The sequence below is a fragment of the Eleutherodactylus coqui genome, chromosome 3 (genome assembly GCF_035609145.1).
Source record: "Eleutherodactylus coqui strain aEleCoq1 chromosome 3, aEleCoq1.hap1, whole genome shotgun sequence".
Lineage (NCBI taxonomy): Eukaryota > Metazoa > Chordata > Amphibia > Anura > Eleutherodactylidae > Eleutherodactylus > Eleutherodactylus coqui.
Window position 1 is genome coordinate 19,624,654 of NC_089839.1, and position 27,747 is coordinate 19,652,400.

At 45.0% G+C, this 27,747-nt stretch overlaps 1 protein-coding gene across 1 annotated transcript; it reads right to left on the minus strand.

The window, feature by feature from the left end:
* Positions 1 to 1,730: 1,730 nt before the first annotated feature.
* On the minus strand, positions 1,731 to 27,651 carry LOC136620479 (zinc finger protein 547-like). The gene is made up of 7 exons (XM_066595272.1): positions 27,637 to 27,651; positions 25,707 to 25,853; positions 25,404 to 25,583; positions 18,904 to 19,083; positions 18,704 to 18,827; positions 18,451 to 18,627; positions 1,731 to 3,217 (listed from the first exon to the last, which is right to left on the minus strand). Exons 2-7 carry the CDS (start codon positions 25,797 to 25,799, stop codon positions 2,034 to 2,036), a joined length of 1,938 nt encoding a protein of 645 aa, XP_066451369.1. The 5' UTR covers positions 25,800 to 25,853; positions 27,637 to 27,651; the 3' UTR covers positions 1,731 to 2,033.
* Between the last annotated feature and the right edge of the window lie 96 nt (positions 27,652 to 27,747).

The window sequence follows — 27,747 nt, forward strand, 5'->3', positions numbered from 1 at the left end:
TCGCTGCTTGCCACACCAACTGCACTAGCGACCCTCTTCCCTCACATCTCCTCTGGTCCCTTTCCCTGGTTGTCATTACCCACCTCCCCACCATCTTCAACCTCTCCCTGACCTCTGGTATTTTTCCCTCCTTATTCAAACACTCAATCATATCCCCTCTGCTAAAGAAACCGACCCTTGACCTGACAGACGCTGCCAACTACTGACCCATCTCCAAACTACTTGAACGCTTAGGCTATTCCCACCTCACACATTTTTTCTCTGATAGCACTCTGCTCAACCCCCTCCAGTCCAGCTTCTGCCCCCTACATTTGACCAAAACTGCCCTCACAAAAGTATCAAACAACCTGCTGACGGCCAAATCAAGGGCAACTACTCCCTACTAATCCTCTTTGACCTTTCTGCTGTGTTTAACACTGTCGACCATGACCATCGGTCTAAAGGACACTGCTCTCTCCCAGTTCTTCTCCTACCTCTCTTTGAGCTCCCCGTGGCTGTTGGGGTCCCGCCGGGATCAGTCCTAGGTCCCCTTCTCTTTATCAACACTGCTCAAATCGGACAAACCATCCATAGATTTGGCCTCCAATATCACCTCTACACTGACAACACCCAGTTATACAGCTCTTCCCGTGATATCACAGCATTATTCTTCCAAAACATCACTGACTGTCTGCTGTCTAACACCATGTGCTCCCTTTTTCTCAAAAGTAGCCTCTCAAAAACGGACCTCCTTGTATTTCCACCCTCAACCAGCCCATCTCCCCTCAACATCTCCATAGCAGTATCTGGCACTATCATAAGCCCCAGATAGCAAGCCCGCTGTCTTGGGGTCACACTAGATTATGACCTCACCTTTACCCCCATATCCAGTCTTTGGCCCAAACATGCCATCTCCACTTCAGGAATATTCCTAAAATGTGTCCATTCCATGGCAACGCGCCGCCATACATTGCCTTCCTCCTGTCCATACATCACCAGTTCTGTTCTTCTAACACAGACTAACCTGCCTTCAATATGAACCTCACAGGCTAGACATTGTCTTCATTCGGCCTTACAAACTATGCTACTATGTATGTCTCCAGGACTTCTCTAGAGCAGCACCGATCCTCTGGAACACTCTATACCCCAAAACATCTGGACAATGCCCAAGAGCGCAAACCTTCAGATACACCTCTTCGTAGAGGAATACCAAACTATCTAATCTAGTCCCCCATCCCCACAATATGCCCCCTGCCCCTCCCTACGGCTCTCCACTTTCACCTATTATGTACACTTCCTGCTCCACACATTCTGTACTACCCCCACCCTGTTTGTCCCCTCCCAAAAAATGTATATCACATTATCACTGCTTCGCTGTATCCCCCTTGCTCCACTGCCTGTCCCTGTACCTTCTGTATCACGCGCACCCTCTTTGTCTTCAAATAATTGAATACCACATGTAACTTTTATAATTTCGCATTGTTTGTGTTCCCCATGTGCCTCGAAAGCGCTGCGGAATAAGTTGGCGCCATACGAAAAAAGATTATTATTAGGTCAGAGCTTGTAACTGTAGATACCACTCCCTTTTCCCTGGAAAACCCCTTTACGCAAACTGGATTTCCACCATGTTCTTAATGGATTAGTTGTGCCACTGGAGTATCCCTTCTATCCATCACTACACATATATATTTCTAGGATCCTTTGCAAGAAAACTACAAAAAGAAAAAAAAAATAGCTTTTGTGTCACCGTATCCAAGAGCAATAGCAATTTTATTTTCCCAAACACACTTAATGAGCGGTTTTCTTCTGCAAAAGAGTTTGTCTTGATTAATCCCATTTTTTGAAACATATAACGTTTTGATCACTTTTAATGCCAATTTTTCTGGAGGCTTGATTAACAAAATCTGCAATTCTGAGGTTTTTTTTAAATCACTTTTTATGGCATTCACCGTGATATTAATGTTCAACAAGGATGAATTGAATGCCATAACATTCCCACATTCTGAACATGTAAATGGCTTTGTCCCATGTGGATTCTCTAACCAGATATGATTTCAAGGTAAAATATTTCCCACATTCAGGATCGGAACCTGACTCTGCCCCTGCGTCAGCCCTGTAATGTCTAACAAAATAGGATTGCTGGGTAAAATATTTCCCACATTCTGGACATAAATATATGACTGCTCTTGTGTGTGAATTCTCTCATGTAGAATAAGTCTGGATTTCAAAGTAAAATATTTCCCACATTGGCGACATGAAAAATTACATCTCTGATAATGTCTTACAAGATCTGATTTCCAGATAAAACATTTCCCACATTCTGAACATGTAAATGTCTTCGGGTGAGTGCACTGATGTGCAAGACGATCCGATTTCCTGGTAAAACATTTTCCACATTCTGAGCATGAAAATGTCATCGTGTGAGTTTTCTGATGACCAACAAGTTCTGATTTCCATGTAAAACATTTCCCACACTCCGAACATGAAAATGGTTTTTCCCCTGTGTGAATTCTCTGATGTGCAACAAGTTGTGATTGAAATAGAAAACATTTCTCACACTCAGAACATGGAAATGGCTTCAAGTGAGTTCTCTGATGACTAACAAGATCTGAATCCTGTGTGAAACATTTCCCACACTCAGAACATGAAAATTGTTTCTCCCCTGTGTGAGTTCTCTGATGAGTAAAAAGATGTGATTTCCACATAAAACATTTCCCACACTCAGAACATGAAAATGGTTTCTCTCCTGTGTGACTTCTCTGATGACTAAGAAGATGTGATTTCCATATAAAACATTTCCCACACTCAGAACATGAAAATGGCTTCTCTTTAGTGCAATTTCTCTGATGTCTAGTAAGATGTGATTTCCATGCAAAATATCTCCCACACCTAGAACATTCAAATAGCTTCGCCCCTGTGTGGCTTCTCTCATGTGGAACAAGATCTGATTTATCTATAGAACATCTTCCACTTTCTGAATGTAAAAATGCCTTCTCCTCTGTGGGAGCTTTTTGATATTCAACATCACTGCGGTGACTTTTTTCAGGCTCAGTAGTCTGTGATGCATCAGAAAGCAGGACCTGTGTAGCAGGATCAGATGATAGATGTTTGCTGTGAAGGGCTGAGGGTTTATCTGGGATAATAGTGGGCTCCTCGAATGTTTTTTGTGCAATATTGTAGTCTTCTGCGTTGAGATCTGAAGACGTCCGATATTCCCCTGAGCTCCAAGTACCGGCATCTGCCAACAATAAATGTATTTTTGTTATTTTTGAAAAGAAGAAAATATACATTTGATATTTTATAATATATTTGTATATAAAATTTCTATACAAAATTTAAAGGCTTGAAGCAAATTTCGATAATTAACTAATTCCACCTCTGTGACTTACCCCAGTGGGTGCTGGTTGTTTGAAGCAAATGACACCTGCCAGCTACAATCACAGGCACTAAACAGCTAAAGTACCTTCACATGGGGCAATAATTGCCCAAAGTTATCACTGGTGTAAGAGTAATCTAGCAGTTGTTTCTGCACATTATCCCCCGGGGTTAATAAAATTCACATGACTTCTGGACATTATCCTTATAAAGATTCATGACAATGGTCAGGAGTAGAACAGACTGGCTAGAAGCAGTTTGTGGAGGGGATGTGAAATGAACTAATATATGGGAACGTCACAGAAGACCTTGTATGTGATTTGCAACAAAATGCTGGACTTGTGTGACTTTCAATAGTTGGACGATTATTATAACTGCTTATAATATTAAATTGCCCTCGGAATACTCCGGGTTAGATAAACACAATTCTAATTGACAAAGGCAAAAAATCCCCATAGGTGATATCCCCTAAAATATAATCTAAAAGCTTTATTATTCAAAAAGACAAAGACAACATTGAATGATATTTAAAATAAAGGGGCAAATGGTGGCAGTAATGGGATGGGACCAGCAGTCATCAGTTAGTATCATGTGTGTAACTGTGCATATACACACCAAAACATAGGCCTGGATGGCCAACTGCCAAAAGCCTATGTGGAAATTAATAAATCAGCACCACCAAACCCCTATTATAATCTAATCTATAGCCACAACATGTTTCACCCAGCAAAAAAACAGGGCTTGATAAAACTGACAACTACTGCTGATAATGGGGAGCCTTTGATGATTCTGAGGGCTCCCCCAACTATGTAAGTCTGCTTTATCCATTCTTATTTTATCTACAAAGTTAGCACAGACCTGGTAATTTTTTACTATCTTTCCCATAGTTTTTGTTTGAGATCTTTCCAAACAGGTAGTGGTTATCAAGGTCTAGACTCATACCAAGGAAACGACTATGGAGGCTCTAGGGGATCGAAGGGTGGCTACAGCAGCCAAGGAGGCAGCCCTTCTTGCAGTGGATACATCATACGCCACCTGATTGCAACTAAATCAAATTTAAATATTTGTTGTTCCTTTTGCAGGAACCAGCCCTTTGGGGTGAAAAGGAAAACTAGAACTGGGTGAGAAAGGACTCTGGAGGAAAGTTAAACCCCTGTGCCTGCCCCAAACGCTCTACTCTAGGATGTCACATTTGCGCCATGGACCCACACATCAGTCAAACCAGATAATGTGTGGTGTAGTGTCTTCTGCTTGGATTGCCCCAGGGTTCAACAATGCTGTGACCTGGTTAGTGCAGAGATGCATGGCTTTCACCCGATAAACCCAGCCAAAGTACTTTCTTGCTGTTACTCCAAAGACAGACTACCTGTTTCAGTGACTGCAGATTGACTACATACAGCTACTTTAGGTAAGTTTCTATGAGTTTTTGTTGGTTTACATAGACTATTTCTCAGGTTGGCTGGAGGTGTGGCTTGTAAAAAAAAGACGAATTCCAACGTCAAGACTACAGCTAAGAAAATATTGAACATAGAAATTTGTACAGATGGTATACCAGAGGTCATACAAATAGAGGTAGACATTTTATTAGCCCTCTACTCAGTAAGAACCATGCATAATAGAAGGGAGGAGAAAGAAATTAGATATTAAAAAAACTTTCTGACAGTGAGGGTGATCAATGAGTGGAACAGGTTACCATGGGAGGTGGTGAGTTCTCCTTCAATAAAGTCTTGAAACAAACGCTGAAAAATATCTGTCTGGGATGATTTAGTGAATCCTGCACAGAGCAGGGGGTTGGACCAGATGACCCTGAAGGTTCCTTCCAACTCTACTATTCTATGATTCTATAAAACACCAAGCTGCCCCCATCTGAAATTATATTTTGTAGGGCCCTTGTAACAGGCTTCTGTTTTCCCCCAACACCCCCAGGCCCAGCATGGGGACCTTACTCCCCTGTGAGTGCCTTGCATCAGAAGTTAACTGTCACTCATAAACGTGAATTTTCATTGATACCAGATTCAGACTCAAAAGAGGGGTCACATATTTTGTTTCCTGGAGACTGGGTTGTGCTCAAAAGACATGTCAGAAAAAAGTTTTGAACCAAAATTTGACAGTCCATTTTTAAAGTAATTCACAGGGACAGAAAACGTCTAAATATTCTTAAAGCCCTTCACAGAGTAGACATATAATTAAAACTTAAATAAAATAGTGGGCTGCAATAACATACTACGGACTATCGCATTTGTAGATGTCCGTAGCTAGAGAGCAATTATTTGTCTAGTTGGTAATCTCAGGTTCGCATGCGTGAATCCCTGGTTACCACTCAGATACGCATCTACGAGCGAACTGGGTTATTTTCCTCAAAGAGTTAATATTATTTTAACTCCAAATGGAGATATTCCAATTTAGGATAATCAAGGTTTATTTTAACTGATTTAGTTCTCTTCAATAATTTTTGGTTCAAATAGATGTATATTTATTCACAGGAGTGAGATGGTATGAGAACACTTGGCTGATCCTTAACCAATCGTTGTCAACCGAGAAAGGCAGAAATGCACATTCACTTCAGCCCTCAGAAAATGACCACAGCAACATGTCTACCCAACGGGATTAATTGCCCCAGACCCCAAGCAGCGGTGCAGCAGCCCCACTCTCTGCACACCTGCCACATGTGTGTGGGCAACTTATCACCCAACACCCAGTGTATAAGAGGAGGACCAGAAGTAAAAGCAATTCCCCCTGTAATTACTGCAGGTCAGTCATCGGTCTTGCAGTTATTACAACAATGAGACATCTAAATACAAGACAGTAGATATTGTTTCGGCCCGGTGGTTAGCTGTTGTCCCCAACCATACTGTCCTAGCACGTCCTCCAAGTATCTACATTGTGTGCAGACATGAGGCCTATGAACGGCTTCCGTTTTACAAGACAGGGTTATGTACCCTTGCTTGGCTTACAGCTGATACCTTTGTACTTCCACACAATGATCTGTCATATATGGGAATCCCTAAACACATCCTTTAAAGAGATCAGCATATTTAAATGCTCGTCATGGGTTATCTCCTATAGCAGTGATGGCGAAACTCTTAGAGATTGAGTGCCCAAATTGTAACCCAAAGCCCACTTATTTAAAACAAAGTGACAAAACATCAGGGGGCGGGGTTATTACGACACATAGGTTTACCTCCTTGGTTATAAAAAGGACTAGTAATTATTAGGCAATTATAGTACCAGTGAAGGGGATTGAATTTGTAAGCACACAGCTGCTGGTTTAGGACCTGTAATGACGTCACCGTTGTGGGAGATGGCTGAGAGGTTCGCCATTTTGTCTGTATTTTCTGTTGTCAGCTGTGAAGATTCTAACATGGGGATGCTATATTGTGTCTCTAATCTAAACCTCTGGGGGAAGGGAACATCGCCCCCCCCCCCCACCTCCGCAACAATTGAAGGAGTAGTGCTTTGTGTCCAAAAACTGGTCAAACCAGTTTTTAAACTCGTTTTATTGAACAGTGTGTATTTCGTACATTGCATGAATAAACAACTTTGGTTACATCATAGGCTCTTGCGATTGTATAATTACATTTAAATACGTTACATTACCATATGCTAGAGTTGAATACAGTGTGTCAGTGTATTTGCTCATGGAGTCAGTGGAGGGCCATTACTTTCTCGTATTTTACCGGTTCGTTCTAGGTACGGTTGCTCTTAACAGGCTTTGGAATTGGTCTAGCGTGAATATTGCACTCGTTGATCCGCACCATCTTTCCCATACCCTATCGAATTTCTCGGGGCATTTTCTATTTTTGTACACTATTTTTTCATATGGTAGGATAGCATTAACTATGTTCTGCCATTTTGAAAGTGTCGGGGGGCGTCTATCCATCCATCTCAAAGCTATTGCCTTGCGGGCATAGAATAGTGTCTTAGTAAGAAATATCCTGTCGTGGTATTGCCACTGTCCTTCGTCTAGAATGCCCAATAAGCAAACTGCTGGGTCTTGTGGTACTGGTATACCCATCAGTTGGGTTAGGAATTCCGTGATTTCTCCCCAGTATGTGTAGATGTTAGGGCAGCTCCATATTAGATGGTTGAAGTTTGCATTGGGGGCTCTACATCTATGGCACTGGTTTGTGGGTATCCTATTCATTTTATGCAGTCTGATCGGCGTCAGATAACACTGGTGTAATATATATAATTGAGTTAGTTTGTTGTTTGCAGCCGGTGATACCGCTGTGTACGTGGACATTGCAGTTTCCCAGTCCTCACTAGTGAGGGTGGGGATGAGCTCTTTCCATCTTTCCACCACTGTCATTGGCGTTTCAGGGATCTTGGATTGTAGTAGGTGGGTGTACAGCGCCGATATCAATCCTTTGGGTCCCTGGGTGCACAGTATACCTATTAATGGGTACTGTGAGAAGGGTTGTCTGGGTTCTGGGAATTGTGCTGTTAAGGCGTGCCTAAGTTGTAGGTACCCATAGAAGCCCGTTCTTGGGATTTGGTGTAGTTGTTGTAGTTGCTCGAAGGAAATTAGTACTTGATCAGTATACAGGTGTTCTAAAGTAGTGACTCCTAGAATTGTCACTTTATCCAGAATTGTTTGTCTGGTAGATTCGCCAGGTGCGGTAATGCTCTATTGTCCCATAAGGGGGTCTCCAGAGGGGTGCCCTCCCGCTTGTTTCTTGTTTGTATTGTTGATAGACCTCTATCGGTAAGTCAAACCAGTTTTAACCAGTGGAAAACTTATACAGGAATGTCTTTGTGTAAAAGGACAGAAAAAGGCTGGCTGAAAAGAAACAGGAAGTATTTCCTTCGGACAACAAGTCAAGAATGAATAGAGCATGCTCAAGGGAAGCTCCTCCCAGGTGAATGATCTCACAGCTACCTCACAAATACCTCCCTATGAGAATAGCCTATCAGCACACAACCTGAATTACCTAACTTTGTGTTTGAAAAACTTATATAAACTTTTACCTGCCTACATAAAGTTAGAACCTTTTTGGTGCACAGACCTTTAAAGGGTCTCCGGGCCTGTTCAATATTCCTATCTAATATGGAACCCACAGTATATCGAATAGCGAAAATTGTGCGAATACAGTCATTGCTTACATCTGTATGTCACAGACACACAGCACGCACAGCTCCGCTACATATGCGCGTCACGCACAGCTCCGCTACATATGCGCGTCACGCACAGCTCCGCTACATATGCGCGTCACGCACAGCTCCGCTACATATGCGCGTCACGCACAGCTCCGCTACATATGCGCGTCACACACAACACACAGAGCTCTGCTACATATGCACGTCACTCACAGCACACACAGCTCTACTATATGCGAGTCACACACACCACACATACAGCTCTACTACATACAGTCTTCATTACCCTCTGCTGCTTTAGCATCTGTAATGACATCACAGTAATGTGTCAGGGGCGGAGCTAAAAGTCAGTGACTAATCACATGACAGTGACATCATTACAGGTCCTGTGACCACACAGCTGCTGTCAGGCTCTGCATATTTTATGCTTTAGGACCTACGATAACGTCACCATAATGTCATTAGGAGCAGAACATGAGAAGCACTCACACACACACTAACAGACAAGTGGTCATTAGCACTTTGACAGGGCTGTTTCAAAATAGACAGAGGAATGCCTTTCTGTTTTTTCCCAAGCTGGAAGACCAGAGTATCAACTAGTGTGGATTTTGACTGGAAATTAGCTGTACACCTGCAGCTGATATCATACTATGCGTTGCTCCCCTTCATCCCTTCTTACGCCAACTCTGGAGCCACTTGGATATTAGGAAGGTAAACAAGTGGCTCCGGAGTTGGTGTACGAAGGAGGAGTTTGGGTTCCTGGAGAACTGGGCTGACTTCGCTGTCGGCTACAGGCTCTACCATAGGGATGGGCTGCATCTCAATGGCGAGTGTGCAGCTGTGCTGGGGGAGAAGATGGCTAGAAGGCTGGAGGAGTGTTTAAACTAGGGTCTGAGGGGAGGGCAAAAAGAGAAACAAGGGGGTAGACAGTGTAGATAGCAACCTGGGTCCGAGTAATTGGAATGGAGGTCGAGCAGGGGGTGGGGTTAGTACAGCTAGAACTGACAACAGTCAATAGTACCATTGATAGCAAAATGAATTTAAAGATCAAAAACAACCGCATAAATTGTATGGCAACGAATGCAAGAAGTCTGATCAGCAAAGTGGGTGAGCTTGAAGCGAGAATGACCGACGCAAACTACGATATAGTTGAAATAACGGAAGCATGGCTTGATGATAAGTGCGATTGGGCGACAAATTTACAGGGTTACAATCTCTTCAGAAGAGACCGTGGTGAACAGACATGGAGAGGGGTGTGTCTGTACGTTAAATCCAACTTAATGCCGAGGCTACGGGAGGATATAGGGGCAGGAGATGAACATGTGGAATCTCTGTGGGTAGATATACAGGGAGAAAAAAAAAATAAAAAAATGATAGGGGTTTTCTACAGACCACCAAAAGCAACAGAAGAAACTGAAATCTTATTATTAAGGCAAATAGAAGAGGTGTCAATCAGCAACGAAGTAATTATCATAGGGGACTTTAATTATTCGAACATAATGTGGAAAACGAAAACTGCAAATCTCACAATGGTGATAAGTTCTTGAGAACAATTAAAGATAACTACCTTACCCAACTTGTGCAGGAACCAACTAGAGGGAGGGCCACTTTGAACTTAGTACTAACTAACAAACCGGAGCGAATAATGGGGGTGCAGGTTGAGGGGCACTTGGGGAACAGTGACCACAATATAATTAACTTCCAGCTGTCATTCAATAAGAAACCTTATCAGGGAGCGACAAATAAACTAAACTTTAGTAAAGCAAAATTTGATCAGCTCAGAACTACTATCGGTAACATTAATTGGGACAACATCCTCAAAAATAACAGATCAGACGGCAAATGGGAAAAGTTTTAAAAGATCTTAATCGCCTCATGTGAGCAGTTCATTCCCTTTAAAAATAAAAGAACTACAAGTAGAAGGAAACCAATGTGGCTCGACAAGACTGTAAGGGGGCAATAAACGAAAAAAAGAAAGCGCTTAAACTATTAAAACAAGAAGGTAGGCGAAAAAGCACTAAAATCATACAGGGAAAAAAACAAAATACGTAAAGAAAAGATTAAATTGCTAAGGAGGAGGCAGAAAGACTGATAGCCAAAGAGAGCAAAAACAACCCTTAACTATTGTTCAACTATATTAAGCACTGGCCCTTTAATGAATAATGCAGGAAAAATCATAGATGACGATGGGGGGGGGGGGGGGGCAAAGCTATTAAATAGTTTCTTTTCAAGTGTATTCATGAACGAAAAGGAAATGTCACATGAGTTGCAGGGGAATAAAACGAACCCCCCGCAACATATTGCATACCTAACACAGGAGGAAGTGCCAAGCCGGTTAAAGAGGATTAACCCCTTAACGACTGCCCCATCGGGAAACTACGTCCTCAGAAAGTGGGCCTTAATCCTAGAGGACGTAGTTTTATGCATCCTCTTTGGATTAATGCCCACTTGCCTGAGGACGTGACAGCTCCATGCTGTCGGTGCCCGCAGGTAGCCGACAGCATGGAGCTGTCATCCCAGGATGCGGGCAGTCCCCCCCGGCATTGCGATCGGCGCTAGCCAATGGCTAGCGCCGATCGCAAAAAAGTAAAGAAAACTGTCAAAAAAGTTAGTTCTTCAGCTGCCCTGCTGGATCGGCTCCACCAGGGCAGCTGAAATTACTTACCCGGCTTGTCGGCGGTGTCCCACGGAGATCTCGTCCTCCCGGACCCGCCGGCGGCCTTCTGCGCATGCGCGCCAGACGATGACGTCACGCGCATGCGCAGAAGCCCGGGAGCCCCCGGCAAATTTAAAATCTCCTGGCTCCCGGCTCCTGAAGGTAGCCGGGAGCCAGGAGGTGTTACCGGGGACCGCTGTGAGCGGTCCCCGGGCCCGCGATCGCCGCTATCGATCAGATAGCGGCGATCGCGAAAAAGTTGAAAAAGTAAAAAAAAAGTAAGGTTTCACCTCCCCTCATGGATCGGATCCATGAGGGGAGGTGAAAATACTCACCCCCGGTCCTCTGCGATGTCCCGATGTCCCGGGACTCGAAATCCCGGTCTGCGCATGCGCGCCCGATGATTGACATCGGGCGCGTGCACAGAGGGGCTCGAGCCCCGGGAAATTCAAAATCCCTCTGCTCTTGGCTGCCATGTGTAGCCAAGAGCAGAGGGATGTCACTGGGGACATGATCACTGTCATCCAATGGATGACAGTGATCATTTAAAGATAAAAAAAAAGTGCAAAAAGTTAAAAAATAAAAATAAAAAAAGGGGTAAAAAGTAAAAAAAAAAAGTGCAAAAAGTTAAATAAAAAAAGTTTTAAAAAGTTTAAAAAACTTGCGTTTCATCTCCCCCCACGGATCATATCCGTGAGGGAGGATGAAATGACGTACCTAAGGCCCGCGGATTTATCCGCGGACCTTACCCCAGCTTCTGCGCACACGCCCGTCGCCAATATGGCAGGTGCATGCGCAAAAGCCATGGTAATTTAAAATCTCCCTGCTCCTGGCTACAAAACTTAGCCGAGAGCCTGGAGATTTCACGGGGGGCCGCGGTGAGCGGTTCCTGATCACGTGTTCGCCGTTATCCAATGGATAATGGCGATCACGTAAAAGTAAAAAAAAGGTGAAGGTTCATCTCCCCTCACCGATGCGATCGGTGAGAGGAGATGAAACTTTTTACCGGAGGCCTCCGTATTTGCGCCCCGACACAATCTTCTTCCGTGAACGTTCCCGGATTCTGCGCATGCGACCGCCGGCAAAACACCGGACACATGCGCAGGAGTCGGGGAGCACAGGAAATTTAAAATCTCCTCGCTCCCAGCGACCAACGGTCGCCGAGAGCCTGGAGCAGTGACGGGTGGCCTCGTTGGGCGGTCCCGGTCACGTGAAAAAAAGGTAGCGATCTACCTTAGGTCGGTCTCACATGACCGGATAGGAATTACGGATTCCGCATGCGTCTGATCCGCGGTAATAAGCAGATCAATCGCATTGGATTACACAATTCCGCTCACATTAGCGGGTCGGAATTGCGTAATCCACTCGCAGAAAAGAGAACGCAGCAGGTTCTATTTTACCGCAGATATCCGCAACATAGAGCCCATTGTGCTCCGTGGTCGCGGATATACCCGCAGCCCATACGCAACTACCTTGTATACGGGCTGCGGGTACCCGCGTCATCGCTAAGCGACGGTGCGGAAAATACAAACAAAAAAATATATATATACTGCGTATGACCGCCTGTGTGAGTAGGCAGTTATGCGCAGTACATTACGCAGCCGTACGCAGGGTCACAGCCGGGCTCACAGCTGGGATCCGCTGTGGGCCTCCGCAAGCTGATTCTGTATACGGCCGTGTGAGCCCGGCGTTATTCAGACCGCTACCTGTAATACGCAATTTACAAGAAGCCCCGGGAACGCTCGCCTTCCTGCAGTTCCAGGAGCAGCTTGTTGAGCATCTTCTGTGCGAGACCGCCGCACCTCATCAAGCTTACGGAGACTCACAGAGCGCCACTTTTTACACCCCATACCTGCTACTGAGGTCAGGAAATACCCCCCAAAAAGCATGAGAGGAGGGGGGATACATGGTTTTATAGCCCCATGTACCCATCCAGCCTCCGTAATTACCCTTGTCTTTGGAAATATTACACAGTTCACATTATTACTTTTATCTAAGATTTGGGTAACGCCGAAAAGGGCGGAGCGGTAGGGGTGGGTGTGTGTGTGTGGGGATATTTTTTTAAGGTGTCAATTTTTATTCCGTACAAGTGGGCAATGGGGCCTGGAATGTATTCAGTTGTGCCCTGCAATCCAACGGGTGTTCCCTCCATGATAGGCCTTGCCATGTTTCCTGTAAGTAGATTAGGGCCACAATGGGTATGTTTCTGAACACGGGACAAACGGGGGTATCCATTTTGGGGTGAACGTCTTCATTCCTATGTACACTGTACAAAAAAAAATGTTTTTAAATTGACAAAATTGCCAAAAAAATGAAAATCGTAATTTTTTCCTTCTGCTTTGCTTAGATTTATTCAAATACTGTGGGGTCAAAATACGCAATACACCCCTAGATGAATTCATTAAGGGGTCTAGTTTTTAAAATGGGGTCATTTGTGGGGGGGTTTTATCGTTTTGGACGCTCAATGGCTCTATAAGTGGGCAATGGAGCCTGGAATTTATACCGTTGTACCCTGAAATCCAACGGGTGCTCCATCCATTATAGGCCTAGCCATGTGTCCTTTAAGTAGATTAGGGCCACAAAGGGTATGGTTCTGAACACGGGACAAACGGGGGTATCCATTTTGGGGTGAAAGTCTTCATTCCTATGTGTGCTGTACAAAAAAAACTGTTTTTAAATTGATACAACTGCCGAAATAATGAAAATTGTAATTTTTCTCCTACTGCTTTGCTTAGATTTATTCAAAAATTGTAGTGTAAAAATACACAGTATACCCCTAGATAAATTCGTTAGGGGGTCTAGTTTTCAAAATGGGGTCATTTGTGGGGGCTCTCTGTCGTTTTGGCCGCTCAAGGGCTCTACAAGTAGGCAATGGGGCCTAAATCACCTTCATGCTAAATTTCTGTTCTGAAAGCCACCGATTACTCCTTTCATTTTGGGCCCCGTTGTGCATGCAGACAAAAGATTAGGGCCACAATAGGTATGTTTCTGAACACGGGACAAACTGGGGTATCTATTTTGGGGTGCAAGTCTTCATTCATGTGTGTGCTGTACAAAAAAAGCTGTTTTTAAAATGACAGAATTGACAAAAAAATGAAAATCACAATTTTTTCCTTTTGCTTTGCTTCAATTCTTTCAAAAACTGTGGGGTCAAAATGGGCAGTACACCCCTAGATAAATTTGTTAAGGGGTCTAGTTTTCAAAATGGGGTCACTGGTGGGGGCTTTCTTTGGTTTTGGCCGCTCAAGAGCTCTACAAAAGTGCTATGGGGCCTAAAACGCCTTCAAGCAAAATTTATGTTCTGAAAGACACCGACTACTCCTTTCATTTTGGGTCCCGTTGTGCATCCACACATAAGATTAGGGCCACAATGGGTATGTTTCTGAACACGGGAGAAACGGGGGTATCCATTTTGGTGTGTAAATCCTCATTTTCATGGGCTCTATAGGAAAAAAATATGTCTTTAAAAAGACATATTTGCAAAAATATGAAATTTTATTTTTTCTCCTCTAAATTGAATTAATTCCTGAAAAAAACTGGTGGGGTCAAAATACTCATGACACCCCTCAGTGAATACATTAAGGGGTGTAGTTTTTAAAATGGGGTCATTTGAGGGGGTATCTATTATTCTGACACTTATGAGCCTTTGCAAACTTGGTTTGGTGCAGGAAAGCAAAGTGTTCCTCAAAATGCTGAAAAGTAATGTTAAATTTGTATGTCCTCTAAATGGTTAAAAAAAACACAAAAGTTTTTCAAGTGTGCATTCAGAATAAAGTAAACAGATGGAAATATATATCTTATCAAAAATTTGTACAGTATGTTTGGACATATTTGAGCTATTACGGTTGAAAATGTGAAAAAATGACAATTTTTTCAAAATTTTTCCAATATTGGTACTTTTAATAAATATACACAAATTATATCGGTCTCTTTTTACAACCTAAATGAAGTACAACATGTGGCGAAAAAACAATGTCAGAATCACTTGGGTATGTAAAGCCTTTATGGAGTTACGCTACGTTGAACGACGCATGTCAGATTTCCAAAGTTTGGCTCCGTCACTAAGGCGCAAACAGGCTTCGTCACTAAGGGGTTAAAATTGATAAATCGACGGGCCCAGATGGAATACACCCAAGGGCTCTAAGAGAACTAAGTGATGTCATAGCTAGGCCGCTATTTCTTATATTTATGGACACTATCAAGACTGGGGCTGTACCATTGGATTGGCGCATTGCCAATGTAGTTCCAATTTACAAAAAGGGGTCCAAAAGGGAGTTTGGTAACTACCATCATGTCTTTAGGAGTGGAATATGGGAAGCTCAAACACACACACGCGGACAAACGGTCATTAGCACTTTTTTACAGGGCTGTTTCAAAATAGACAGGGAGGAACGCCTTGTGTTTTTACCTAGCTGGAGCACTGGAGTACCACCACTGGTGCAGATTTTGACTAGAAATTAGCTGTGTACCCGCAGCTGATGTCATAGTATGCGGTGCTCCCCTTCACCTCCTCCATAGGATTCCCACTGTTCGTGCTCCCTCGCTTCTGCTTCTCAGAGGTTTGTAGTAGCCTCACCTGACAAGCATCATCTGACCAGCAGCGCCACACCTAAGCAGGAGACTGGGAACCTGAAGCTGGCGAACACTGACAGGGCAAGCCTTCGGAGGAGGTGAGCGGAGCACTGCATAGTACCAAATAAGCTGCAGGTACGCGACTGATTTTTCAGTCAAATTTCCCCCCCAACGGTGCGAATTTTGAATGATCTTCCAAACGCGGAATGCTGCGGAATTTGCGAATGATCGAGCACCGGCTGTGATTTGCTGGTGCTCGATCCAATCACAGCGTTTACCTACACAGCGTTGACGGCGGGGGAATTCAAAGCTGAGCAGAGAGAGGACAGCGGGGAAAATTCTCAAGCAGCTTGCCGTACTGCCGGGAGGACCATCGCGTCGGGGACACAGACGCAGGCTGGGAGGGGAGTATTGCGTTTTTTTGTCCTCACTCAAGTATAAGCTGAGGGGGGCTTTTTCAGCATATAAAAATGTGCCGAAAAACTAGGCTTATACTCGAGTATATACGGTATATTTATTCTACTATTTATCTGATACTGAAGTTATTTGCTTCTTCTTGAATATAGGTGCTAATTCAACTTTAAATTACTAATGAGATGTGTTGTACAGTGTTCCCTCGCTATATCGTGGTTCAATGATTGCGGCTTCAGTGCATCGCGGATTTTGGATAGACCATATATAATTCTGTTTTCGCTTTGTTTTTTGCTATATCGTGGAATTTTGAGGTACATACAGGAAATACCGTACGCCACTAGTGCTTGCAAATGCGAGATTGTACACGGCACACTATTGGCTGATGGAATGTGTTCTGTATCCTGGGCGCTGATTGGCTCACTGATCGTAGCATCGGTCTGTTTGTTCACTTTTGCGATTGTTTGGCAGTTCACCCATCAGATTCATTAGTGTAAATATAACGCCGCTACTTTGCAGAGTTTCACGTATCGTGCGGGGTATCTGGAACGTAACCCCCGCGATCACTGTATATGATGAGTATGCGGCTGCCCATGTGCGATATAAGGGGTTTTCTTACACCAGTACTGTTGGAGTTAAATGTCAGCTGTTTTTAATTGTATAGGGTTTATAAGGAAGTGAGGTTTTCTGTGAAATTTAAGGTGACCAGGGTCAACTATGGACCGAAACGCGTCCTTTTAACTTAACTCTGATATACTGACACTAAAGGAATAAGAGCTAATCTTCACACACAAGCAGCATTTTTTCATTTTTGGAAGTATCTCATATGGATTACCGTCAGATTTAGCTTGAGCTGAAGCAGGCGCAGTACGGAGTGTGCTGGTGAGCATACTTATTTTTTTGGCCTTAGCACAATAGTGTCCCCCATATCAGCCTCAGTTGTAATAGTGACACCCATAATAACCCCAGTAGTTATAGGGACCCCAATAGTAACCCCAGTAGTAATAGTGGCCACCAACATAGCCCCAGTAGTAATAGTGACCTCTTACAGTAGTTCCGATAGTAATAGTGACCACCCCCACAGTAGTCCCAGTAGTAGTAGTGACCCCCACAGTAGACCCAGTAGTAATAGGGACCACCACAGTAGCCAAAATAGTAATTCCCCCCACAGTAGCCCCAGTAGTAATAGTGACCCCCACAAAGTATCCCTAGTAGTAATAGCATCCCTCATAGTAGCCTTAGTTTTAATAGTGACCCCCCCCCCCGCAGTAGCCCCAGTAGCAATAGTGTCCCCTCAAAATAGCCCCAGCAATAGTGACCAACACAGTAGCCCCAGTAGTAATGGTGACCCACACAGTAGCCTCTATAGTAATAGTGACACCCACAGTGGCTCCAGTAGAAATAGTGCCACCCCCACAGTTGCCATATAGTAATAGTGACCTCTCACAGTAGCCCAGTGGTAATAGTGTCCCTCCCAATAGTAGCCTGAGTAGTAATAGTGACCCACACAGTAGCAACAGTAGTAATAATGACACCCACAATAGCCCCAGTACTAATAGTGACCCCCCACAGTAGCCCCAGTAGTCATAGTGACCCCCCACAGTAGCCCCAGTAGTCATAGTGACCCCCCACAGTAGCCCCAGTAGTCATAGTGACCCCCCACAGTAGCCCCAGTAGTTATAGTGACCCCCCACAGTAGCCCCAGTAGTTATAGTGACCCCCCACAATAGCCCCAGTAGTTCTAGTGACCCCCAACAATAGCCCCAGTAGTTATAGTGACCCCCAACAACAGCCCCAGTAGTCATAGTGACCCCCACAGTAGCCCCAGTAGTCAGTGATCCCCACGGTAGCACCAGTAGTAATAGTGGCCCCCTGAGAATCATATACTTACCTCCTCCTTGTCGTCAGAGCACCTCTGCTTCTTTCCTCAATGCTGCTGCGGGACGCACACACCGACTGCAGTGTGTCCACCTCAACTCCTCCCCTGACCTCTCCTGCGAGGGGAGGAGTTAAGAGGGGAGGAAGATCCCAGGTGCACCTATAGCAACACCGCTGAACGATTACTGACCAGGGAGCTGCAGCACCCCTCCAGTAATCACTATCATGGTGAGCAGCCGTCAGCACGCATACCTGCAGAGAGGGCTCTGCTTGTGCCCTCTGGCACTCGTGCCATAGGTTCTGCACCACGGCCCTCTAGTTATACCACATTTTCATTCACATTTAATTTGTGTTTCGGCTAAATAGGCGAATATGCAGCTAAAAAAAAATCTGACAGCACACAGAGCTTAAAAATGTAGCATGAAAATGTTGCAGGTGGAAGATGTGACTGTTCTCTGCATTACTCCGTGGTTACTACTCACCTGGACAGGTGTCTGTAGGAATCTCCTCCTTCCACCGCTCATCACCCCTCACATTTACCTCTTCTTTTACCACTATGGCTGCAGCATCAATATTCTTCAGATCATTACCCTGAGGGAAAAGCTGTGGATGGAGAGGACTGGGGTGGCTCTCTGGTGATGTCCTCTTACCGGATCTATCTGTAAGACACACATACAGTGACTGGACCCCATCTTCAAGTACTTAAGGTCATGTGTACTTCTATATGTCTATTACCTTGTGATGCGAGAAGCTGCTGATCCTCCATCATGACCTCCTTGTACAGATCCTTGTGTCCTTCTAAATACTCCCACTCCTCCATGGAGAAATAGACGGAGACGTCCTGACACCTTATAGGAACCTGACAACACAATATACAGTCATCCTCCACAGCCCTCCTGTTACTGTATAATGTCCCCCATTCCCCGCAGTGTCACCTCTCCTGTCAGCAGCTCAGTCATCTTGAGGACATGTTCCAGGATCTTCTGCCCATTGAAGTCCTCATGTATCGGGTAGTGAGTTGGAGGCCCCGTTATTGGGCTCAGGGTTCTTCCATGACCTTCAGACACAACGTTCTGCCAGCGCTCACTAGAGGTCTTCTTCACTGCTGTGTAATCCTGATGAGAAACGGACTAATAAATAGTATTATATACATCTACAGAGTCCCTCAGATTCTCAGTCATGTCCATCTGTTATCATAGAGAAGAACCAGCTTTTGCCAACGACTTTGTCCTTGTGAAATTGGTATTACACTTTCTAGAGGCTACAAATCATCTCTTTTCATAAATATGATGTTATTAATCCGTAGCTACTGTGTTTCTCCAAAAAGAAGACCCTGTCTTATATGAATATTTGCCCCCCCCCAAATAGCACTAAGTCTTATTTTCAGGGGGATGTCTAACCTAGCAGGCACGGTCCAGGTCCCTCCCGCTGCTATCCAGAGCTCCGGCGGTTACTTCAGTCCTTGGCTGTCCGCAGAAGATCACTTCTTAGTTAAGGGATTCATAAATCCCCACTTCAGGAAGCGATGGCTCTGATTGGTTTATCGAGCGCTGCACTCATTGGCTGAGCAGCCTTTGAAGGACCAATCACAGCCATCTCATTGGTTCATCAATCGCTGTATTCATTGCCTGAGTTATAATATAATATAATATAATCATATTAGTGAAGAAACATTAAGTAACATTTCTGAAAAATGCCCATCGGAAGCGTCAGCTCTTAGAGAACTCTCACATCTGTTAGTGGGGAGAGCTTCTGTCCCATTAACATTTGCATTAAAAAATGCAGCGATATCATGATTGCAAGTGTGAAGGCACCCTAAGGTCTCTTTCACGTGGGCTACAAAATTGTGATATTTTGTAGCAACATGACGTCGCTACAAAATGCATGTATGTGAAGTCGAGGGTTTCCAATGGGTTCTTTTACATCAGAGATGCTTTGTAACCTGAAATAATCATTGGAAGCCACGAGCTTTACCTGCATGCGCTTTGTGGCGATGTCGCATTGCTACAGAATCTTGCAATTTTGTAGCTCGTGTAAAAGAGGCCTAAAGCAGAATGAACCATCTTACCTCGATCTACTAATGTGTCAGCAATGCCAGAAGAGGTGACAGCCAAGGCTATCCCACAATATTTCCATATTCTGTCTAGTATCAGCTTTAGGACAAATGTTTTGCCAGTTCCCTTAGGAGCATCCAGGAAACATATTTGCCCCGTGCCCTTCTCAACACTTTCTGAAATTGGATTGTAAACTTGAAACTGTTCTTCAGTTAATAAGTGTTATTAGGCACTACTTGTGCCCAGAAAACTAGTCTCTCTAAGATGATCTCTTTTTGTCTGCGGACATGTTGGATGCTTTACAATAAAAGCATGAAGTTCTTCTGATCTCTGCTGACTTGACTCTTGATTCCCTAGTGCTGCCTATCCTTTATTTTTTGGATCTCTTTTTGTAAGTCTGCATCACATCTTGTAGGTTGAGGTTAGCCATAGTGTTCTATACATTGTCCTCCCAAAGACAACACTGCGTCTTCACTAGAAATCAGCCATTTATTACACATTTTATCCATAATGTGGTGAACATTTTCTTGCAGTTCTGACACTTTATGACGCTTTATGTCCTCCGACATACTATCCTTGGATTTTCCCCAAAGACATAAAGCGTCTGATAGTTACAAGATATCAACAATACTGAGAAACTTCCCGTAGTCTGAATGGAGAATCAGAAGGAGAAGGTTCTTCCATAGAAGCATTCCAGTGCTTGTCATCCTGCAGCAAGCCTAGAGCCTCACAGACTGATTGATATGTCGGGAGAACAATACCAGTAACGGTCTTCAAATCCAAGAGGGACGTTGGACCTCTAATTTTATGAAGTAGAAGATGAAAATAATATTACCCAGCATTAATTTGGTGGACGGTGTACTTTGTGCTGGAAGCTTAATCCCTTTTTACTTCTGGCCAGTCAGTCAGTGACATCATTTCCATGTTTTCTCTGCTCAAATATGTTACTTTTCCATACAAAGTAGGAAGGAACTTCCACAGAAAGAAGAGTTTGTGCAAAGTCATATTTTTTTGCATAGATCAAAAATGCTAAAGGTGTAGTATCCTGGGGCTGTTAACCTTCTGTAGCAAATTATTGTTGTCATTTGGATTAAAGTAGACACGCTGGCCATTATCCATATGAACAGCGAGATGAACGATTGTTGGAAACCTTTCATGTATGGGAAACCCCAGAATTCTCCAGACGGCCTCAGAACTGCTGATGTATCGACCACTTTCATATAATGTGATCTCATCGCTATCATTTACAAGACCAAATGAAGCCCGGCCGCTGCCTTTATTACCATATTTACATGTATTGTATAGATCTTACAGAACTGCAATACTCTGTGTTATATATGGGAACAAATGTAGGTGAAGGAACAGGATTATTAGGCCCCCCAGCGGTTATCCAGGGTTACACATGGATCTCACCGGTGAAACCACCGCCCTTCGGGGGTCTTCGCCGGCACTGGGATATCTGTCGTCTCCTGTGTGTCTTTCAGGAGGGTCGAGGATACTTCTTGCTGCAGCGACCTTCTTTCATACAGGGTGCATTGGGGGTTAAATTACCGCGAGGCCCATGGATCATATCGGCCTTGATGATTTCATGAAGGGAAGGGTCTTCCTCAGGTTTTGGGATCTCCGCACAGATAACATTATCTATTCTGTCGGCAGAAATGCGTTGCTCTAGCCCCAACAACATGTATGAGGAAGACCTCTCTCCTGCCATTCAGAATACATAAAACAGCGCACCCTCCAAACTAATGCCCCTTTGTTACCAACGCCATTAATGCTTTACTTTTAAGTGAAATCCTCCAGCTATGATGTCATGATGATCGTGGAGCAGGCAGCAATATCTCCGCCATTTCCTTCCATCCAGGATTACACATAAATGTGATGAAAAAGTCCAGACGACCGTAATAACGGACATACATCATGGCAGCTTGAGTTTTGCATGCATATATCAAAGAGAACCAGTGAATGAGGACGGGAGCGCCACCATTTGCCCAAGGTGAGCACATCAGTATCCCGCCTCCCCATAACATATGTAAGATGTATATAGCCGTCTGCTCGGAGTTGTACTTGGTTGTTTTTAATATAACTTAATCACTCGGTCTCTATTTTTGCGTACTGATCAACTAAATAGAGATGGATAATACAGCGAACAGGTAGTATCAGTTTCTCTGGTTCATGATGTGGTAGGAATAAAAATTTAATGCAGATACTGTTTTTTTTTTGGAGCAGCCTAGTTTTAGGGTCAGACTGGGGAATATCAATAGAATAACCATCCTCACCATAACAGAGAAGCAGTGGATACTGTAAGGGAGCGCAGAACGGAGCGACTTACTGATACATTGTAACCGGTTATCATGGCTCTAACACAATATCTCGCTGTTTGAACAGCTGCCCATCTATAACCAAAGACACTTCACTTGCTGTAGGTGCATTACAGCGTCCTGTATGAGCATTGGCTGGTTTTCATCAGCATGGACAACAACATCAAACTTTTCACCATTTTGCGGTATTTTCTCCAGAGTAGTATTTAAGTTCTTTATGAACGGGTTCTTATGGTTCAGCATCGCTTGCAACTGTTTGACCAAATTGTGCTTCACGCCAGGAAAACTGCTGCATCACAAGTTTGCTTCTTGTTCATCTTCACCAACTAAATAGATCTGTAGAAATGGAGCTTCTTGTTGGGGCAAAGGCAGCAGACTACCAACTGGTGGTACACCTGTCCTTGCACCTTGAAAGTGGGCAGAAAACCATTTTCTACAATTTGCTTGGCTCCAAAGGACGTCATTTAAAAGCAACTATTGTGCTTTCTAATACAGTCCATATAATGCCCGTGCTCCGGATGAAGACACATAATTAAGCTATAGAGCAGCTGAGGCAAAGGTTCAAAAGTCGAATTTGCACCTTACCACCTCTACAACACATACCAGGGGTCTCTTCCTTCCACTTAAGGACGTTACAATATATACATTTATGAGTCATAGTTCCCAGAACAACAGTTTTATCAGATTCATAATCCACGTCAGAATCGTACAACATTCCGGACAAACCTCTAACCTTCCATGGAAGCGATCGCCTTTCTGATCGTCTTGGATTACTTCTGTCTATTAACAGCTGCTCTGTGGACCTCGGGGTCATTCAGCTAACGATGTTCCGCGGACCTCGGGGGTCACCCAGCTGAGGATGTTCCGCGGACCTCGGGGGTCACTCAGCTGAGGATGTTCCGCGGACCTCGGGGGTCACTCAGCTGAGGATGTTCCGCGGACCTCGGGGGTCACTCAGCTGAGGATGTTCCGCGGACCTCGGGGGTCACTCAGCTGAGGATGTTCCGCGGACCTCGGGGGTCACTCAGCTGAGGATGTTCCGCGGACCTCGGGGGTCACTCAGCTGAGGATGTTCCGCGGACCTCGGGGGTCACTCAGCTGAGGATGTTCCGCGGACCTCGGGGGTCACTCAGCTGAGGATGTTCCGCGGACCTCGGGGGTCACTCAGCTGAGGATGTTCCGCGGACCTCGGGGGTCACTCAGCTGAGGATGTTCCGCGGACCTCGGGGGTCACTCAGCTGAGGATGTTCCGCGGACCTCGGGGGTCACTCAGCTGAGGATGTTCCGCGGACCTCGGGGGTCACTCAGCTGAGGATGTTCCGCGGACCTCGGGGTCACTCAGCTGAGGATGTTCCGCGGACCTCGGGGTCATTCAGCTGATGATGTTCCGCGGACATCGGGGTCATTCAGCTGATGATGTTCCGTGGACATCGGGGTCATTCAGCTGATGATGTTCCGTGGACATCGGGGTCATTCAGCTGATGATGTTCCGTGGACATCGGGGTCATTCAGCTGATGATGTTCCGTGGACATCGGGGTCATTCAGCTGATGATGTTCCGTGGACATCGGGGTTATTCAGCTGATGATGTTCCGTGGACCTCGGGGTTATTCAGCTGATGATGTTCTGTGGACCTCGGGGTCATTAAGCTGATGATGTTCTATGAACCTCGGGGTTATTCAGCTGATGATGTTCCATGGAGCTCGGAGTCACTCAGCTGATGATGTTCTATGGACCTCGGGGTCATTCAGCTGATGATGTTCTGTGGACCTCGGGGTTATTCAGCTGATGATGTTCTATGAACCTCGGGGTTATTCAGCTGATGATGTTCTATGAACCTCGGGGTTATTCAGCTGATGATGTTCCATGGAGCTCGGAGTCACTCAGCTGATGATGTTCTATGGACCTCGGGGTCATTCAGCTGATGATGTTCTGTGGACCTCGGGGTTATTCAGCTGATGATGTTCTATGGACCTCGGGGTTATTCAGCTGATGATGTTCTATGAACCTCGGGGTTATTCAGCTGATGATGTTCCATGGAGCTCGGAGTCACTCAGCTGATGATGTTCTATGGACCTCGGGGTCATTCAGCTGATGATGTTCTGTGGACCTCGGGGTTATTCAGCTGATGATGTTCTGTGGACCTCGGGGTTATTCAGCTGATGATGTTCTGTGGACCTCGGGGTTATTCAGCTGATGATGTTCTATGGACCTCGGGGTTATTCAGCTGATGATGTTCTATGGACCTCGGGGTTATTCAGCTGATGATGTTCTATGGACCTCGGGGTTATTCAGCTGATGATGTTCTTTGGACCTCGGGGTCACTCAGCTGATGATGTTCTATGGACCTCGGGGTTATTATCTTGGTATTTAGCTGCTGCAGCTCTATAAAACTGTGGATTTGTTTGCTGGTAATCTTTCACTGCGGCACGGTGAACTTCCTTATAGTAGCGGCTTCGTTGAGCCGTCGTCTTTTTCTTCTTCTTCTGTACCCATCAGTAAATCTAGCTCGGCGTTTTTAGTTGTTTTCCCAGAATTACAAGTACTTTCAAGCTGAGGAATGGGGAGTGCGTTCAACACAGCTCCATAAGGCACGAAACACGGAAATGTCCGTTAGAGAGATCTTATGAAGAAGTGAAGTGCAGTCTATTTACGGGATTCCCTTCAAAGCCGAACTTTCCCTACAACTCTCCACTGTGATAGGCTTCACACACTGACCTAAATATTTGCCTGGCTGCTACTAACACAAACCCCCATAAGTGTGCGGCCGCGACATATCAGCTAAACTGTTAGAATTATTCCCATTACTATCAGGAGATAAAATGGTGAAGTCATCGCAGTGATTCCCCACATGCTCCAATATCTCCTCACGTACCTCTCTGGCCATGACCGGAGTACGGTACAACGTATAGGATATTGCTCACATATATGTATGGTAATATGGTTTTGCTTGTTACCCTCATTACAGTCATCTACTCCTCATTCTGGAATGGCTGATAACACTTATGGGGACATTTCATTATATGTAGAGATGATGTTATGTGACGTCATCAGAATCTCTCACCTCTCCTGTCAGCAGCTCAGTCATCATGAGGACATGTTCCAGGATCTTCTGCCCATTGAAGTCCTCATGTATCGGGTAGTGAGTTGAAGGCCCCGTTATTGGGCTCAGGGGTCTTCCATGACCTTCAGACACAAAGTTCTGCCAGCGCTCACTAGAGGTCTTCTTCACTGCTGTATAATCCTGATGAGAGACGGACTAATAAATGGTGTTACATACATCTACAGAGTCCCTCACCTTCTCAGTCATGTCCATCTGTTATCATAGAGAAGAATGATGTCATGTGACGTCATCAGAATCTCTCACCTCTCCAGTAAGCTGATAGAGGATCTCTAGGGTGAGATGTAATAGACTCTCTGCCATCTCCTTCCTCTTCCCATCCATCCTTGGCAGGTTCATCAGAAAACCTCTCTCATATGGAAGATCCCAACAGACGATACTAGGATGCCGGAGCTTGAATGGAAAGAAGATGAACGAATGTAAAAACCACAAAAAAATACCTTTCATGGGGATAATAATGAGAAGCCTTCTAGTAGATACTAGGGGCGGGCGCACACAAGCGGAATTTCCTCGCAGATTATGCTCACATAATAGGCGGTGAATGAAGTCAGTGAAACTACATTCATTTTCATTGACCCTCTCAGACTAGCAGTTTGTGATTGCGTATAAAATGCGTGTAAAAACCCCACAACATGTTCTATTCTACAGCATATTATATGACCTAGAGCCCTGTTGTTCTCTATGTGTGCGTAATAAATGGTGTACATCACAATTACATTACATATGTGCAATGCCGCTAAGAATAGGACATTTAAATGACTAAACTAGTCAGACGGCCCCAGGCAGCGATATGACTGCTCACCGCCCCAAAGTGTAGATGTTGTATTCTCTCCTTGTGCAGATTTATGGGGTGATCACACCCTACAGCGCTGTTACTTGGGGGGAACACACAGAGGAGCCATTACTTTGTGGAGACGAAGAGGAACTATTAGTACTTGGTGGAGCCACACGGAGGGGTGGACATTACTTCGGGAGGGGGAGGGGTGGAGGACACACAGGGACTTTTAGTGCTTGGGGTGAAACACCATTACTTGGAGGCAACAGAGACAAAGTATCAGTAGTACTTGGGGGAGATCTACAAAAGAACCATTATTATTTGTGGGGGGAGCATCATTACTGGGGGGAACTTCCAAACGGACCGCTAATACGTAGCGTAAGAACACCATTACTTGGGGCGCTTTCACGTTCACATCTTGGACCTTTAACCCTTTCCAATCCACTGTCTGGCGTCTTAAGACATTCTGATTGAAGGCTGTACAGCTCCAATGTTGGAAGATGTCCGGCAGGGTATTCTTACTGTATATCACTGGCCGCTCCAGCATGTCACATACCACAGTACTGGCTCTAGCCAGCAGATGGCGCCATTGTATAATGGCAGAAAGAGAGAGCCCCCTAGGAAACCCTGAATCCAAAATTGAAATTGCAAAGGGTTAATCTTCTAGTAGTTTAGCATGCTGCACCTTCACACCAGTAGTTTTCCGCACTCTTTCCGCTATCCTCACGCCCACCTTGGTGGAGCGCCATCTGGCTGGCAGCACCTCCATTATTTGAAACCCTTTTTCCTCCACAACTATTTCGCCGCTCTCACTGGGTTGCGCTCCAGCCTCCTTTTTCATCTTTCTTCCTCACATCACCTTGTCAGGGGCACAAACCATTGTTATAAGGCTGCCTGCACACCGGTGGGTGGGACCCGGCATGCAGGATCTGCCACGGTGCCTGGCAGGCGACCCCAACGTACTTCTCCGGGGTCTTCTCCTCTCTACTGCGGATGATGATTGCAGAGTGACCCCGGCATGGACGCCGTCCATGTTTGGCCTATACAACATCGTGCATGCTGCGATTTCTTCTCCACAAATGGAACAACGCAATCGATTTCCACTCACGGGCAGGAAATCGCATATCGTCATCGAATGCTGCGGGCGGGATGTGCTGCAGAATCTGGAGGCGTCCACAACTCTGCAATGCAAATCCGCCCGTGTGCAGGCGGCCTTACTTTGGGGTACAGAGGAGCCATTACTGTGTAGGGGGGATTATTACTGTGTGGGGGACTAAGTTGGGGGTTAGACGTGTCTTGGGGCCCCTCATGTTATAGGGCCCTGGTACAGACCCCCGCTCACTGCAGACACGCAGCATTAGCTACACGGCGCACATTACAGGAGCCGGACATCGTACTTACCTGGAGCACTCGTGTACTTACAGGACCTGTGGTGATGTCATAGTCATGTGAGCGGTCACATGGGTGGGAGGAGGTAGGGTCACATGATCAGCTCAGTGCATACAGGACCTA

Bases quoted from the DNA above. Each gene is read 5' to 3' on its own strand.
- LOC136620479 (XM_066595272.1), bottom strand. From the start codon at position 25,799: ATGAACCTGCCAAGGATGGATGGGAAGAGGAAGGAGATGGCAGAGAGT. The intron at 25,584-25,706 runs GTGAGAGATTCT...GTCTCTCATCAG, and splicing joins TCTATCAGCTTACTGGAGAG to GATTATACAGCAGTGAAGAA. The intron at 18,828-18,903 runs GTGACACTGCGG...TTGTGTTGTCAG, and splicing joins CTGAGCTGCTGACAGGAGAG to GTTCCTATAAGGTGTCAGGA.